At 52.6% G+C, this 17,221-nt stretch overlaps 1 protein-coding gene across 1 annotated transcript in view; it reads right to left on the bottom strand.

Moving 5' to 3' along the window:
* Positions 1 to 17,221, bottom strand: part of KLHL29 (kelch like family member 29) — a 292,829-nt gene that overhangs the window by 123,055 nt on the left and 152,553 nt on the right. Inside the window, exon 3 of the mRNA XM_003787428.2 lies at positions 6,605 to 6,934. Coding sequence (XP_003787476.1) covers positions 6,605 to 6,889 — 285 coding nt within the window. The 5' untranslated portion in view covers positions 6,890 to 6,934. The remainder of the gene's footprint in view (positions 1 to 6,604; positions 6,935 to 17,221) is intronic.

The raw sequence follows: 17,221 nt of genomic DNA, 5'->3' as shown, positions 1-17,221 counted from the left end.
ATGGTGATGAGACGCCTAGGCTAGTTCTCCAAAGCCTATTTAACCCATAATGTAGCTAAAATACTGTCCTTTTGCAAGGGAAAAAAAAATGTTTAATTGCAACATGAGTAATTAAACGAAACAGGGAAACCCATTAAAACTGAATAAGAAGTAGATTTATGTTCATCTTGAATGATGCTATTTGCAAAAACCTAATTTAATTTGAGAAGAGGCCCTTCTAAGGGCTTTTTGGGAAGTGCATGGGATTTATCCCATTAGGGAGAAAGAAACACTGGGCCGTCCCAATCTGTGGCTGTTGAACAACTGCAGCCTGTAACTGGCCCCTCTCCTGATTCCAGATGCCATCAGAAAGTCTTCCTATCGGAATTTTTTTTCCCATGTTGATCGTCTTAGGGAGAAACTCATTGGTCAAGGTCCATGAAGGTGGTCTCCTTGGGTTGATCTGTAAATTGTGACTCAGGAGACTAGCTCCTGTCCTTGGCATGTCCCAGGGATAGCAGTGTTCCAGCCCCAACCTACTATCGGGAGTGACAGGATCAAGTTTTGGAAATCAGGACTGAGGGCCCAGGAAAATGCATCTCCTGAGGTCAGCTGGACAGCCTGCTCCTTAGCCAATGCAATCTTACCAGATGTCTTCTTCTTTTTTTTTGCAGTTTTTGGCCGGGGCTGGGTTTGAACCTGCCACCTCTGGTATATGGGACTGGCACCCTACTCCTTTGAGCCACAGGTGCCGCCCACCAGATGTCTTCTTTTAAACCTCACCAGCCAGTGCTTTGTGTAGATGGGATGTGTGCAGCACAGGTGTGTGGGGGCCATGGAGTCCCACACTGATTCCCTGTGCCAGGCCAGATGGGAGAGTAATCGGCTGACCCATTCATTCTGCCTGAGGTATTCGAGCCCTGGCCAGAGCTGAAGGATAAACAACTGTCCACACAAACATTCTGGAAACATGGAGTGTGGGGTATGGGAGTGGAATATTGCAAAAGGATCACAAATTTTCCCTTTCTTAGATGCCTGCCCCTGTGGTGCTGCGTCAAGGGGTAAGACCTCTTTGCCCATTCCTTGAATCTGGCTTGGCCATGCCTCTTGCTTTGGCCAATGGGATTTTGGTGAAATGTGCCTCAGGCAGAGGTTAGAAAGGACCCAGCCCAGAACTGACCAGCCAACCCACGGAATTGTCACAGCTTTAGGACACTAGGTTTTGGGGGTGACTGTCAAGCAGTGACAGCTAACTTATATGCCTAGCTGGCTCTGGTCAACGATGTCCTCTGATAGCTTCACTTTGGAATCTATGTACAGAGGTTTGGCCCAGACTATGGCTCATCTCTTACAAATGTGGCAAATACATAATTTTCTCCCCCCCTTTTCCCCCTTAGTCAGAAATTTAAGTTCAGGCCACTCACGTCTGTCCTCCCTAAACTCTAGGCTTTGATGTGGGTGATTTGGAAATCATGACATTTTTCAATTCTGTACATACTTTGTGATTGACAGGTGGGTTTTAAGTCAATTAATATACAATCCAAACTGTAACTGCAACTTAAAGTGCAGGCAAAGCCCATTTGCTGAGCACTAACACGCACAGGTTGTCTCAAAATGCATTACTGGTCCCAGATAATTTACCACAAGGGAAATCACAAGTTCTTGTTCATGGACCAAGCAACAATCTTGTGGATAAAATCACTTGCGGTCTAGAAATTCACTATGAAAGGGCTTGAATGATTCTCCCAACTGAGCCCACTCAGCAGCCTTGGATTTTCAATGTGAAGACAAGAGAGATGGGAGTTCTGGGCAAAAGCATCCCTTATCCATTCATGAACCCTGGAACCACAGAACAGGAGGGGCTGCCACACTGGGCCTCAACTCATTCACGTGATCCCCTGCAGAAATCCCAGGTCATCTCCCCCACGAGGAGCATTTCTCCAGGGAAGTTGGGGTGCACGAGAAGACATCGCCTCTGGGGTGTCTGTATGATGACACATATCCACCCTGACAACTCCAAATGCTGATAAATGTCACCCCCCTGGGTGTTTGGAGCTCTGAGCCTGGAGCCTGCAGATCTCATGGCTCCTTCTCCTCAGGCCTGCGGCACAAGCAAAGTCACCCAGCTTCCTGGCCAGATTTATTTTCAAGGGCTTAGCTCCCTCCGAGGGACGATGGGAGTGTTTCAGCATGAGTGCTCCTGAGCACAAGGAAAAAAGCCCCCGGTACATCTTACAGACGTCAGCGAGGATTCTGCAGAGTCCATTCTTTTAGGAACAAAATTGCATTTTATGAAGCCATCCCTTTTCTGTTTCATCTGTCAAGCAGGTTTGCTGAGAATAATTTAAATTTCATGCAGCAGCGACTGTGGGGCACTGGGGCTTCCCTTCAGGTCCACAAACAAGCCTGGGAGTGGAGCAGGTTCTGTGGCTCAGTAGCTCCCCCCGCTGGGGCCCTGCCCATTTGGAGCCCAGACAGCCAGTGGAGGGCCGGGGACAGACAGGATGCCATCCCCTGCTGTATCAGCCTGGCTGAGGACTGTGCAGTGAGCCTTTCTGCAGCCTACCAGCACCAACCACCAGGGGGACTGGTTTCCCCCCCAAATGTATGGACACTTGGGTGAACCCACTCTCTGGTTTAACTTTCTAAAATTAAGTTTGAATGCTTACCAAATGGGAGGTAGCGTTTTAAGTTTTTCTACACATACCAATTTAATTAGTCCTCACAACATCCATACGAAGAAGATACTATTATTATTTTCGATTTATAAAGAGAGAAACTGAGGCACAGAGACATACTCAAAGTGGCAGAGCCCACTTGTGTCCAGCTCAAGAGCTTGTCGCTCTCCCAGCTGTGAAATGTGGAATCTACATAACCTTTGGCTTCAATTTCCCACCTACATACCACAGGAGGGAAATGCGCCCATTTTCTGGCCTGAAATCCCTTGTTTGCTATCAGCTCCACGGAGAAAAGATGGAAAAGTTACCATAACAATGCTGCAATCACTGTTACCATGGTGAGTACATTCTGCCAGGCAGCCTGGGGTGGGGAGAGGAGCTGGCCCAGGCTGGGTCTGATTCTAATTTGCTAGGTGACCTCGCAAGTTGCATTTTCTTTGGGACTCACTATTCTGACCTGCAAAATGAGGGGGCTGGACGGCGCTGTTGCTCTGCTTGCCTGGGGCTTTGGGACTTGTTCCAAGGTTTGGGAGCCCATCTGGGTCCCAGGAAAGCAGTTTATTGGTCTAAGCAATGTGTGTGTGTTGCGGGTGGGGCAGCACAATAGGCCCTCCTGGTGTCTCTGTAGCTGGGGAGTCCACTCATGTCCAACTAGCCTTTCATCAAAACACACAAGAAATCTGCAGGCCACAGTCAAATGAAGAAACAGAAAAATCAACTCAGGCCTGGAGGCAGCAATGACAGAAAGCCTTGTCATCATCTCTTTCACCAGCCTATCGCTCCCACCCCCAGGAGCTGGGACTGACCTGGCAGGCCCTAATGCCAGGAATGACTGGTATCCAGGCCCACAGGGCTGGGTGGGGCAGGGTGGTGGCATGGGATGCAGGGGTGTCTAGCCCTCAGAGCACGTGATGTCCCCTGCTCCCTGCCCAGCCAAGGGGGACACAAAGGCCTGATGGGATAACACTTGCCCCACACCTCTTCTTTGGGGACCTTCCCCTGAGTCTCCAGGAGTGGCTCCGGCACGTTTGCTGCTGACCCTTCCCCAAGGAAGCCTGGTGGATACAGTCAGGCAGCCTCACCCACTGCGGACAGCGAGGACACCCAGTTCTGCTGCTGGCGTCTGCCAGGCTCCCTCATCCACCCACCTTCGGCCAGAATGTGGTCTCAGCCCTGTTTCCATACTGCCTTTCCTTTGAGGAAAGGGCCCCACGGCTGAGAACAGCTTATAAATCACTTCCCCCTATCACCTGACTGTGGTTCTAGTTTGGGGCCCAGCGGCCCTCCTCTTCCTCTAGTCCCCTCTTGCCTGCAAGATATCTCCAGCCCCAGCCACTCAAACACAACTTCCTTTCCTTACCTGCCTGGGGTCCACTCCCATTTCCTTTCTGAGGACTTACCCTTTCTCTTTCTCTTGGTGAGGTCAGAGATGGGCACCTTTCTTTACAGGGGTGGAGCCCTGTCCCATAGGCCTCCGTGATGGGTGAGGGGGGATGACAGCCCTGACACAGGACTCCCATATGCCAGATTCTGTCTTACTCTGAGCTTGTGACACAGGTTTTAACTTACACAATCCTCACCACAACTCTGTCAGACAAGTACAACTACCTGTTCCTATTTTATGAAGCGAAGCCCAGAGGTTAGGTAAGTTGTCCAGGGCCACTGAGCTAGCAAGCAGTAGAGTGGAAGTCAAATCCAGGCAATCCATCCGCATGGTCTGGCTCTATCCACTTCACTAGGCCTCTTCTGCCAACAACTTCAGTGGGAGAGACATTCTTGGGTCATCTGGTCATACTGCCCAGCCCACAGATTCATTATACAATGGCCCATGGGAGAGCAAGAGCCAGCCCTGGGCTGCTCGGCAAAGACCCCGACCATTGACCAGAGAAACCACAGATACCTGTCAGTTGCTGTGGTCTTGGCCAGGGGTCAGATACATAGACTGGGGACAGGCTTCAGGGTAGTGGCAGCCAGGCCAATCTAAGAGTGGTGCCCTGGACAGAGCCGCTATTCTGCTTCTGAGCTCCCTGGGCCTCAGGGCATAATCACAGTGACCACACAAGTCCCTGTAGGTCAAAGACTGGGCTGGAAATGGAATCTGGTTCCTCTGTTGTCACATATCAAGGAGTTGGCTGTCCTTGCAGGCATGAACTTTTGCCCCCTTCTCCTAGGCCAGTCCTTGCCTCAGCTGTTGTTTTCTGCCTAGGGCCAGGTTCTTTCCCTCCCATGTGGCTGTGGTCTGGGGCCCAGCCAGCCAGGAATGGTGAATATTGAGCTGCTTTGGAGCAGAGCAGGAGCTTTGTGGGCACCGCAGCCCTGCGGGAGACTCACCAGCCCTGAGCCCCTCCTCTTCTCTTGCCTGGCAGAGCCCAAATCCTTGCCCCCAGAAGCAGCTGAACATCATCCCTAAAAGGGCATCCATCCTTGAAAGGACAGACGCCTTGGAGGGGGCCTCCCTGGGCAGCTGAGCTGCTCCCTCCCACCTGCAGTCAGCTCCAGCGGCTGCCATTCTCCATATGGCCAACAGCTGGCCTTGCAGAGTGCCTGCCAGATGTGGCCGCAGGGCTGACGGCTGGCTTCTCTGGGCAGAGGTCACCAAGTTGGAGCAGTGCTTGGGGCTAGCATGGCGGGGGAGAGTGTTTGGCTGGTCTGGGGGCAGCATGCCCAGATAATCCTCCATCTCCTCTCCCCAGTCCAACATTCCTTCCCTCTCGGCCCTGGTGGGGTGGTGTTTTTATAACAGGAAAATAAAATCAATAAGCCCTGTGGTGAGATGTTAGTGCGCGGGAGCCGGCCTCCAATAGCTCCATTGTCTCGGCCTCGCGGGCTCTGTGGCCGGCAGCACTCACGGTTATTAATGGGAAGCGGGGCTGAAAGGGAGTTTTGAAAATCACAGAGACAAAGGCGTAGCACACCTGGAGTGCGTCCTTCCAGCATCACGGCCGCTGCACAATGGCCAGGCCGGGGCTCCCTGCCTTTAACTTCTCCAGCAACTTTTATGAAAGCAGAGAAAGAAAAGACTAGACACACGCACACACATGCACACACACGTATACACACACACAGGCCCCGGAAGGGCTCCCGGGAGGTGGCTCTGAATGGCTGGCAGAGGCAAAGGCAGCCCACAGAGCCCGGCAATGGGGGGAGGCGGAGGGGGTGAATGGGCTCAGGCTGCCGGAGGGGCTCTGCGCATCCAGCTCGAGGGGGACCAGCTATGCCCGAGGCCAGGCACCAGCTGCAGTGACATTCATCTCCACATGCTGTTTAGCAACACGGACTGGTTTCTGCAGCCATTGCCAGGGATGGAGCCGCCTCTTCTAGAATGCAGGGGATGACCCGGAGCTGACACCTCTGAGGTTGACTGCGGGCTGAGTCCTGGTCCTCAGCCTTGGACCCGCTCTTATGCACCTGGTATGCCTACGCAGTGGGCCAGGCGGGCAATAACAGTGCTGGTCCCGCTGAGTGTGGGGAGGCTCAGAAGAGACAAAGGATGTGCGAATACTCAGTCCCCTGGCTAATGAATGGTAGGGTCAGGGCCCTTTATGGCTATTACTGCTGCCAGGACCTTCTGCAAACCTGTCATTAGTGCCCCCAGGGGCACTTTCAGGGGCTCAGTTTTACCTGCTTAGGATCCCTGTATTGCCAGCTTGGAGTCCCATTGTTACTTCCCTCATTAAACAGCATTTAATCCACACGGCACGGGACAATCAACCAGTGGCCTCAGCACTATGTGCCTTGCTGCCAGTTAGTGATGGAGAGAGACTATATGGAAAATAAAAGCTAAATAATGCTCAGAAACAGTTGCTGGGCCCAGTTCCAGGTAAGCCAAGACTCTGGACGATGCAGACTCCAGCTGCCCTGATGGAACTGCCAGAGCTGGCCTGGGTCAGCAGGGAGGCAGAGCCCCCTCTGCCCAGCTCTTGCTCAGAGAGGGCACCAGGTCTTACCTTGGTGGTGATCGCAGAGGCAGAGCTGGCCACGAGGTTGGTGATGGCCTCACTGCTGCCGGTGGTGCAGGGAGTAGGGGCCGTGGCAGGAGTGGGCAGCCGGGAGGGCACCACAGGCAGTGGCAGGAGGCCGGGCCGGGCGCTGAGGCTGCTGGCTGTGCCACCACCGGCCCCTGAGGTGACACTGCAGATGCTGGTGGTCCCATGTGTCCCATTGACGCTCCACTCTCGGCGGTCCCAGCCTACCCTGTAATCTCTTTCGAAGCGGCTGTGGTGGCGGGACATCTCGGTGGGCCCAGGTGGCTTCTCGCAGGGAATCAGAGCCCGGACCTGCTGGCACAGAGTGGAAAGGAGGGCAGTTTAGACGAGCAGCAGCCCTGCTAGGACACAAGGAGGTAGTGACAACCAGCATCATCCATTAATCCACTTCTCTGGGTCCCATAACAGGCTTTCAAACGTTAGTTCATTTCAGAGTCACAGCAAGCCCATGACGTGTGGGTCATTAATTAGCCCCACTTCACAGATAAGGAATGAATGGTTTGTCCAGAGTCATGTGGCAGGGTCGAGCAGGTAGGATTTGAACCCAGTCACAGTTTAAAGGGATGCTTTTTTTCGGCCATACCATATTGTCCTGAATGACACTGATGTGCACATTTTAATTGTGATTGAGATTTTCTCCCTCCCACCTCTACTATGAGAAAAGGGACACCTCGGGACATGTTTTGACTCAACCATGTGATAGGGTAATGCCGCCCACGTCTGTAGACAAAGCCCTTTACACAGTCTCATTTCCTCCTTACAGTAGCCTGTGAGTGGGCAGGGCACAGACTGTCCCCAGTTTATGGAGGAGGGAATTCACTGAGCCTAAGTGATTCCCTGAGGTCAGAGAACCTCAAAGTCATCATGAGGCCGGGACTGCCAGCCTTCAGACCCCAGCTTGAGCTGAACTCGAGTCTGAAAATGTGTTCGGCTCCGGGAGTTGATTCTCCTCCATAAGCCTGTGATGAGATGAAGAGCACCCTGGCCTCTGTTAACCAGACCGTCTCCCATGAGGCTTTCCTGTGTCTGAACATAAGGCCCTTCAGTGTTGTCATGGAGACCCAGACGCACCATGATATTGGAAAGGGCCCTCTGAATCACCCAAGACAGCATTTTTTCAGCGTTACTGTGACTTGCCTGGCTGGCTGCCTGCCCGCCCAGCCCGGCCCAGTGTTTCCCTCCGTCAGGAAGGATATAGAGGTGCAGGGGAGGTGGACTCAGGTGCAGGGGGCAGAGTCAAAGGTGAGAGGCTATGGGCCCAGGTGGGCAGCTCAGGGTGGGGTCTGCCCTGCCCATCAGGCCCACAGCCCTGGCCACGGCTCAGACACAATTTGGTTTCCTTTAACCCCTTTCCATTTTCCAACCGTTTCCAGTCTGGGGTGTAAACTACTAGAGGGCCAGGCTCCTGGCTGCTCTTTCTATCCTGCTAGTCCAGCTTAGTCCTGGTCAGTGGATGGACAAACCACTTTAAATTTAAAATATCTACAAAGCCTGATCCTGCTCTGGGCCTTTGCATCCAGATCTAGTTGCCAACATTTAGTGCCATGGAGCCAAAGCCTGTGCCCAACCCAAGTAGCCTGCTATCCATGTTCTACTTGTGTGGGTGGCCTGTGTCCTACTGGCCACTGTCCTGTCTGCTAAGGCACAGAGGGGACCTGAGCCCAAGCAGCAGCCCGGCTGAGACTGCAGGCCCACCTGAAGCAGAACTGCACCCTCTTGAGATGGATGTGCTTTCACCGCTTATTTTCACCTTCATGCTTCTTGGCTTACACAATGTCACAAAAATTCTTTCTTCAAAATCATCTATTCAGTATTACATGGTTAAAAATAAAGATCAACTCCCCTTTGAACGTCCCTCATAAACATTTTCAACTGAGGTTTTTGAGTTGTCTGAACTTGGCTCCAGGTTTCCTCCTCCTGGTGGCTCTGTCACCTGCTCCAACGTGGCTTTTGATACAACCGCTTTTGCTTATTAAATCTGACAGGCATTTATGCCCTTGTCCTTCCCACCTTCCCTCCTTTTTGGAATCCTCCTCAGGGTTCTGTGCTCTGCACTTGCTCCCAGCCTTCCTCCTCTCTCTCTGCTCCCCCTGCTCAGTCTCCCTTGCAGGCTCCTCTTCCACACCCAGAAGGAGCTAGGGCTCCATGGGATCCCCTATCCCTCCTCTTCTGGTGGGTGGCCAATGATCACGTCTCTTGATGATGTCCAGGACAGCCTTCCAGCTCTCTTCTCCCTAAGCACCCCCACCCCCCCATCCTGCAGCCTGCCACACTTACCTAAATGCTACATGTCTCTAAAATAATTCCTCATTCTTTTGCCCAAATACCCCTCCTGGGGAACTTCTCGCTCTCAGATGAAGCCACCTCCATCTCTCCACCCCACACCCCGACTCAACAGCAGGGGCTCAGATGCCTTTGCCCCTTCTCCATTTGTACCCTGGCCCTTTAGTCATGTCTCCCATGACGTATTTCAACAAGTCTGTCTGCCTCAACCTCGCCCTTCTAATTTATTCTCCACCCAGCTGCCTGTATTTTTTTTCTTTTTTGAGACAGAGTCTCACTGTCTCCCTTGGTAGAGTGCTGTGGTGTCACAGCTCATGGCAACCTCAAACTCTTGGGTTTAAGCGATTCTTTTGCCTCAGCCTCCCAAGTAGCTGGGACTATAGGCACCTGCCGCAACGCCCAGCTATTTGTTGTTGTTGCCATTGTTGTTTAGTAGGCCCAGGCCTGGTTCCAATTCTCCAGCCCTGGTGTATGTGGCCAGTGCCCTAACCACTCAGCTATGGGCGCCAAGCCTGTTTTTTTTTTTTTTTAGGCACAAATATGATCACGACAGTTTGCTATCCTGCTCTAAACCTAATGCTTCAGAAGAAGATTCAGACTCTTCCAGGTGGCTCAGAAGATGCTGAGGGTCTGAGCTGGCTCATTTTCCCAGCATCCCTTCTCATTGGTTCCATCCCAGAGGTGATGCGTTATTATTCCAAATGCCTTATTTCTGAGGCCCTCATCCTCAGGTTGGGGCCGAGGATGCCCACGCCACTCCTTTGCCAGGAATAGTTCCCGACCCTCCTCCTGGCTAAGTCAGTCTCTTATGACTTGGTTTCTGCACCCACTCTTCCAGGTGCTGCACGGCCCCAGCCACCTCCAGGTGAGCTGCAAGAACCCCTGAGCACCCCATGTGCACCACCAACCTCGCATCCATGGTGCCATGTGTCTGCTACCTTGAGAACAGGGTCAGTGTCCTTATTATTTTGTAACCGTAGCACCCAGCACAGTGTCTGGCACAGAAGGGTGTTTAGTACCTGTGTGCTGAATAGATGAGCAAATGCTTATTTTTTTCTTAATTGCTGAACATTTTCAGAAAGGACAAACACATTCGTGTGAAGAGAAAATCTCCAACACAGAAACCCTTCAGTCTTTTGACTGCAAATTCCATGTAGGCGCTGGAGTAAGAAAGTGTCCTACCTTTCTAGTAAATCAGACCCTGAGCCTCCAAGGACAGCTCTGAAAGAGGAATTTCTATGTGTTGAGGGGCAGCTGGACCTCATTGCTTAGAAGACTTGCATCTCTCAAGATTTACCTGTCAAGGCAGGCTCTTGATAAATACTCTGTATCACTGCCTCAGGGGAACACTGTGTCCCTAAGTTGAATCCCAAATGTGGTAGAGGTGATAATATATATCACCATATTGTGGCCTCTTTCTGAGCACAAGGAAGAATTCTCCCAGTGGCCCCTGGGGTTATGTTGAGATCCTGGGTCTAGATGCCTGGAGACAGGATGGGTGAGCAGGAGATGGAGACTGCTTCAGGGCCGGGCCCTTTGCAAACCGCTCTGTGAACCTCAGTTCCCTTTGCCTGCCATGGCAATCTTGGAGCCCATGTCTTCTAGGTGGAAGAGGGCTTCGCTGCCTGTATTAGACCTTGTGTGGCTGGGACACAAATTTCAGTTGTGATAAGGCACTGAGACTGGTAATCTCTTACCTATAATACAGAGCCTGGCTTGGTCGGACTGGTATAATAAATCAGGCCCTGTATTCCTGCAAAACAATACAACCTCCCACATTGTCAAAGAAATCGTCTCTTCCAGCTGGCTAGGCAGGTAGGCATCCCTGCCACTTCTTGAGACATGCCCAGAAGGTAGCAGAACATGCTTAGGAATGGGTCAAAGGGCGCTCCTCTGATGCCTGTAAGACCTCTTGGCTTGCTGCTCCACACCGATGCCCCATCTTGATCACAGCTCCCATGCATGGGAGCGGAGCTGAGCCCCAGCACGCTGCATCCCTCTCCCCACTGCTCCCAGCCTGCCGCTCAGCTCTTCAAGTCTCCTTAAAATGCCAGAGAGAAGATGGTGACCAGGCGTCGGGCTCTGTGCAATCTGGTTGCAGCCTCCGTACATGTATTCAAAATAAAGGTCAAAATAAAGGCCTGCCGGCCTCCTTCGGGGGAGCTTTCTCCCTCTATTTCCCCTTTCCAACAGCACGATGCACAGTTTATCCTGAGTGAGCAGCACAGTGCATCACTCCAGGGTGCCAGAGAGGTCCTGTGTGCACACCCAGGTGGCGCACAGGGTGGCGTTGCGGGAGGCGTGGGGAGTGGTCAGGGTGGCGGAAGGAGGCCCTGAATGGACCAGGTGCTTCAGATGAAACCGGTCAAGCAATTACAGACAAACACACACAAGATGCTCTCTTGTCAGGGTGAGCCCCTTCCTGGTGGGCTGACTTGAACTGGCAAAGCCTGGCAAGGGGCCCTTCACCGGGGGGTGGCGTCTGAGCAGCAGCATCTCCTCTGTGAGGGGACCATGTGCACGGGCACTAGGACTCGTGCCAGAGTGGGGTTAGCGCCTTGCCAGTGCCTTTTAATGTGTGAGAAAAACCCTGGAGTCTCTAGAGGATCCTGTATTCGTGGGTGGAGGCAGGTCATGCCCAGGGGCACGTCCTGGGTTAGATCTGAAAGGCCTCCCAGTGGCAGGCGTTTTGTCCGCAGACATGGCTCTGGACCTTGGGATGCTGGGTGCAGCAAAGGTGTTTCTCCACTCCAAGCATATCCTTTGCACAGCCCTGGGGATGTGGCTAGGAGGGAGGAGGGCAGAGGCCTTCCACTCCCCAGGGGAGGAGGCCTGTGTGTTGCTGGCCTGAGTCTGCCCTGTGCACAGGGCCTGCCAGTCACATGAGCCTGAGGCCTCAGGGCAGCCCCCGGGCACACCCCAAGCTATGCTTCCCAGCTCTAGGCCTTGCCCTCGGCTCCGTCTTCCAGACCATCAAGTCCCTTCTTTTAACATGTACCTCCTCTCCTTCAAGCAGTGATGAGGAGGGCAGGGGAAGCGCTCTTTACAGAATGGAAACAAATGTGGAGAAGTGGAGGAATGTGGGGTAAACTCGCCACCACTACACGCCCCTGATGAAGCGCTTCTCTGGATGTTTAGTCATTGACCCTGCGCCACCCAGCAGCCCATTCAGAGCCACACTTGTGTTTCTATGCACACAGATGCACCCCCAAACCTAGGTATGAAGTTCCCTAGTACGCCAATTGTAGCAGTGCCACACCCACTAGCACTGGGGAAACCACAGCCTTTGAGCCCAACTACCTCACGATTCAGAGAGGCCCTCAGAGTTGGTTCAGGGACCGCTGCTTGTGTGTGCCCAGCAGTGTCCCAGTCCCTTTGAGAATGTGTCTCCCTTTCATTGCTTGCCCCTGGGAAAGAGCCCAGGGCTCCCCTGGCGGCTCAGCTGTACACCGGAAAGCGTCCCTTATCTAAAGGGACACTCCCCCGGCACCTGCCGACATGTACTTCCCCTCAGCTTCCAGATCAAGGCTGGCAGCTTGCTGTCCTGCTGGCAGATGGGTCAAGTCCTAGTGTGGCAGGTGTGGCTAGAGGCCAAAGTGCCCAAGACAGGCGGAAGTGGGGGAGGGAGCAGCCTGTACCCAGAGGCTCTTCTAGTTCCCTTGCAGGAGACAGGTGTTAACAAAGAACAAAACCAAGATGATGAAATAGCTTCAGCCCCTGGCTTCTAGCTCTTTCCAAGCCTTCTGCCATTGCCTGTACCTGGAACCCTCATGTCTTAGCAAGAATGGGGCAGGTTTCAGGATGAGGATGAGGAAACTATGGAATACGAAACTGTGTGTGTGGTCTAGTGTCTGAGCACTGAGGCCTTCTGTGCTAGGTGGCCCAGGATCTGGTAGGATGGTCACACCCTGGGCCCCAGGAGATGACAGATTGGTGGTGGGGAGGGTATCCTTACTGAAAATCTATGGCATAGGGGACCTCATAGCCCCACCCTAGAGCCTTTCTTGATGGAAGGGCTTCTCCCTGCAGCTCAGGGGACCATAATGGCACAGGCCCACCCTGTGAAAGGCCAGGGCTACATGGGGCCTAAGGATGCTGCAGGAAAGAAACCACCTGACACCACAGGCGCAGCCCAGTGCCCAAACTGTGTCTCTAATTTCTCACCAGCTGGTGGGGCAGTTCAGTCCCTCGGACACTTGCTGGATACCAGACCAGCATCTCTGCTGTACAGATCTGCCTGGAAAACCCCTGCTGTGAATAATTCATGAGTAAATAATTACGATGCCATGTGCCACAGTGTGTTTGTGTTGTCTGTGTGGGGCTGGAGCACAGGGGCCAGTGTCCAGGAGCCTCAGCACTGGCCTGAGAGTCCTTGCTCACCAGCACCCAGGACATGCGGGCAGGGTGGCCCATGGGGTACGTCCAGTGGCACACTGTGTGTTCTGGATGCTAGTGGTGGCCCTCTCTATTAACATGCGCCGTGTGCACACACTGCACAGGATCACAGGTGGCTAATGACCCTGTCCTCGTTCCTATCATTAAGACACGCGGAAGGAGTGGGCGGCTGGCTGTGAGGGCCCCGAAGGCGTGATTAATCCACAGGAAGGCAGTGAGCCTGGCTGCCCCCAGACAGGGGGGCTGGGATGGCTGGCTGAGGAATGAGCCGCAGCCCCTCCAGCCCCGATTGGAAAATGTATGATTGCCTCATTTGGGGGAGACGTGCTGCCAAGTGGATTGGAACAGTCCGTGCCTGTCTTTATTATTTTAGTTTCCCTCTCTGCATCTTTTAGCCTTTCTTCTGGAGCAAAATACTAAACAGCAGCCAGAACACCATCTTGGCAGATGCAATACAAAGGAACTCTCTGGGTGCTTCTGGAGAAGCTGGCTTGGCCGCCACTTAGCGTGGATGTTCCTGGGAGCTGAGGATGCCCCTTGGAAATGCCTCCGTGCTTCCCTGGGCAGGGATGGGTCCAACCTGGCCCCTCCTGCAGGAGGCCTTCTCTGACAAGCTTTCGTCTCCTGGAGCTCACAGAAGCCTGCCTTGCCAGCCCTACAACCGTGACAGACAGGCACGTTCCACTCCCCATGGCCCTAAAGACAGGGCCACCTCTCTCCCGCCATTTCCTCAACAAGAACAGGGCTGGGCACCTGGAGAGGGTGGTGCGTTCAGGAAACATCTGCTAAACTCAAATGACAAGCCCCTTCGAGCACGGAGCCCTGGGTAAGGCTGGGACTGGGGGAGGATAGTGAGGTGCCTGGGTCCAAGATTTTAGGAGGACTCCCTTTCAGGGAGCCCCTGTCTGTGCACTGCCCTGAAGACAGGACTCTCCCAAATAGTCCCCATGCTCTGCCTCTGAGGGTGAGGCACTCCGGGGAGGGGGAGGTGCAGGTGTTAATAGACTCTACGAGTAGATGTGGAATACACGGGTTATGAGGGGCCGAGTGCAGATGCCAGGCTGGGCCCAGGCCCGTGTTTCAATCCTCTGGGCTGGCAGAAGAAAGAAGCCCTGGAGCACCACAGGCTAAGCCAGCCTTCTCCTGTTCCCTCTGCAGGATGAGTAACCTCAGGTGTAGTTTTATTTTTAGTCCATTTCCTTAAAATTTCAAGGCCCCAGGTGAACTGAATAGTCTTTGTTGTCACAGCCCTTCCCCTCTCCTTGCTCAGCCACGTGGGACCACCAGCCCGTGGGACGCCTTCCTGGCCCCCAGTCATCATTGGCCACCTCACCATCAGGCCCCTCTCAGCAGGGGCCAGTATGGAGACTGCCCAGCCTGGGCATGTGGCTGGAATGGCTCAGTTTGGCCCTGCTGCTCAACAGCCAGAAGGTTCCAGCAAGACCTGCTACAGGCTCCAGGGTCTGGACCCAACTAGGCAGCCTCCAACAGGCCCTCCAGGTTGGGAGGAGGGGGGGTCAGGGCTGCAACAAGTGACAAATCCGATTAGAAACCAGAACAGTGACCTCTGATCTCTGCTTGCATTTCTGGGCCTCCACTGTGGCATCAGCTGTAACAAAGGGCTTTAGGGTATTGTCTGTATTGTTTAAAGACAGCAGGGAGCCTGCTCCCTCCAATGCTAGCTGAAGATGCGGGCATTTCCCAGGGCTTAGCCTGTCCAAAGCTTTGAGGACAACATAGCCCAGCAGACCTGAGGTCTTCCTCTGCAGCAGTGGGTGGGTGCCATTGGCCTCCAGGGAGATTAGGGAGGGGCGCCCTGACCTAAATGCCCAGCAGTGGTCATTACAATGGCTGTAAGACTTTACAAGGTCCTCTATCTTACCTTTCTTTCCTGCTTTATTGAGGTATGATTAACAAACAAACAGCTGTACTATTGTATGCAACTCGATGTGTCTGGGGATGTGTCCACACTTAAAACCATCAAGCCATCCCCGCGATCGCTGACTGCCACAGGTGGCTCCAACACAGTCAATTTCCCACTGTTCTCCCTCTTTTTTCCCTTTTGTAGTAGGAGGACTTAGAAGGGGCGGGGATGGTCAAAAGGTGTGACGCTTCAACTATGCAAAGGAAATAGGATTTAGGGCTCTCCTGCCCATCATGGGACCTGTGACTAACGACATTGTGCTTGTAATGTCCACTTCAACACTTGTGCAGAGGCGAGTCCTCCGGGAGGTGCCCTTACCACACAAGGTTCTTTAGAGCCACCACATCACGTGCTTCACAGCATCTGGATGGTGTAGGCAGGTGAGCGCTGACCTTGCATTGTATAAAATGGATTTTATGGCTGAGAAAAATGAAGAGTATGAAGCCGAGGGATGAGGGTAGTGGCCGATGTTCTCCCTACTCAAAGTGTGCTCTGTGGGCTAGTAACATCGGCATCACTCGGGTGCTTGTTAGAAACGCAGCGTCTCAGGCCTTGTCCCAGCACCACTGAGTCAGAATCTGCATTTTTAACAGGATGAGGAGGTGGGAAAGGATTGCACTTTGATGCAGCAGCTTAAGATCCAGCTGGGCTGGGGCGGGGGCCTGGATTCAGCCCTAGGACCCAACTAAGCATTCTGATTCCCTGGTTGGCCCCATGGGACAGATATATTTTTGGGAAAAGCTGTATTCTGTAATTTACGAGGCTTAATACATGACCTAAAAAGACAAATGTTCAAAATGCTTTTCTGGTGGTAGGTTTCAGGAAAAATGCCACTGATTCCTTTTCTGGGCACAATTTCTTACGCAAAAAGCAATCTCCCGTCTTGGGAAGGCGGTATGCAGTGCCTGTTTTAGATGAACAATATTAAAAGAACAAGCCTTCCAGTTCCCTCCCTTTCCTGTGTGCACCTTTGCTTTGAGAAAATCTGGTGTGGGTTTTGATGTAGTGATTTTTCTTTCTTTCCTTTTTTTTTTCCAAAAAAGCACACATGATTCAGAGACTTTTCTCGTGGGACTAATTGACTAGGCATTTGTGCTATTGCTCCTGGTGTAAATCATTATAATGGTGATAATGAAAAATAAAAAAGATATTGGAAATGACAGTTGGCAACATAATATCAGCATAAACCGAGGGAAAAAGAGAGGTGTGTATAAATTAGGAGCTCGTAAACATCAGGATCGATGAGGGAGAGTGCGGTTGGATCGCTTAGAGGGATTAACCGGAGTCATCAGTACGAATAACCATCTTTGCTCCTTCTGACTCCTTGCGCTTGTGGCTCCGTGGAGGATGCACATGCTGCAGACTGGAGCCTTGTTTTCCCCGCAGTCTTGCAAACACACCGATCGCTGTCTTCAGAGCTGCATTTTATGGCTACCTCCCTTCTCCAAGCGGTCTTCTCCCTCTCCCAGGGCCACCTCTCAGGCACGCCTGATTATTCTGAATCTTGCAGAATTGACTAATTCAACGAGCTCTCTCTTCACAGGAAATGGTGTTCATCAGTGGCCCAAACTGATGAATGAATCCTACTCGGTGCCTGGAGCCAGACCCAGCGGCAAGAGTTACAAAGAAGAAAGACTTATGCATTCTCTCTATTTGGCTGCCAAAAACACTCTTGCAATTTGCTTTCTTCTAGACAAGAGTCTATTCAAAAGTCTATTTGGAAACATTAGGGAACGGCCGTCACATGGCCGGCAGATCATACTGCCTGTGACAGGATATTATCTTCCTTGGGAGAGACTCGACTGCTCTTTTATTTCACCAAGTAACTAGCATCTGGGCTGATGGCTGCAGAATTGCTCCGAGGGCTGGGGACATTTAAATCCCAGTACAAAGGGACTGTAAAACCGACAGCCTCTTCAGCACATGGGCTTGTAGAACCTTCCCCAGTGTTCAGTGCCCGCCCTGCCTTTCTCATT

The sequence above is a fragment of the Otolemur garnettii genome, unplaced genomic scaffold (assembly GCF_000181295.1).
Source record: "Otolemur garnettii isolate 467f Iridium unplaced genomic scaffold, OtoGar3 scaffold00022, whole genome shotgun sequence".
In the NCBI taxonomy this organism is placed as follows: domain Eukaryota; kingdom Metazoa; phylum Chordata; class Mammalia; order Primates; family Galagidae; genus Otolemur; species Otolemur garnettii.
This window is presented reverse-complemented; position numbering and strand designations above follow the sequence as displayed.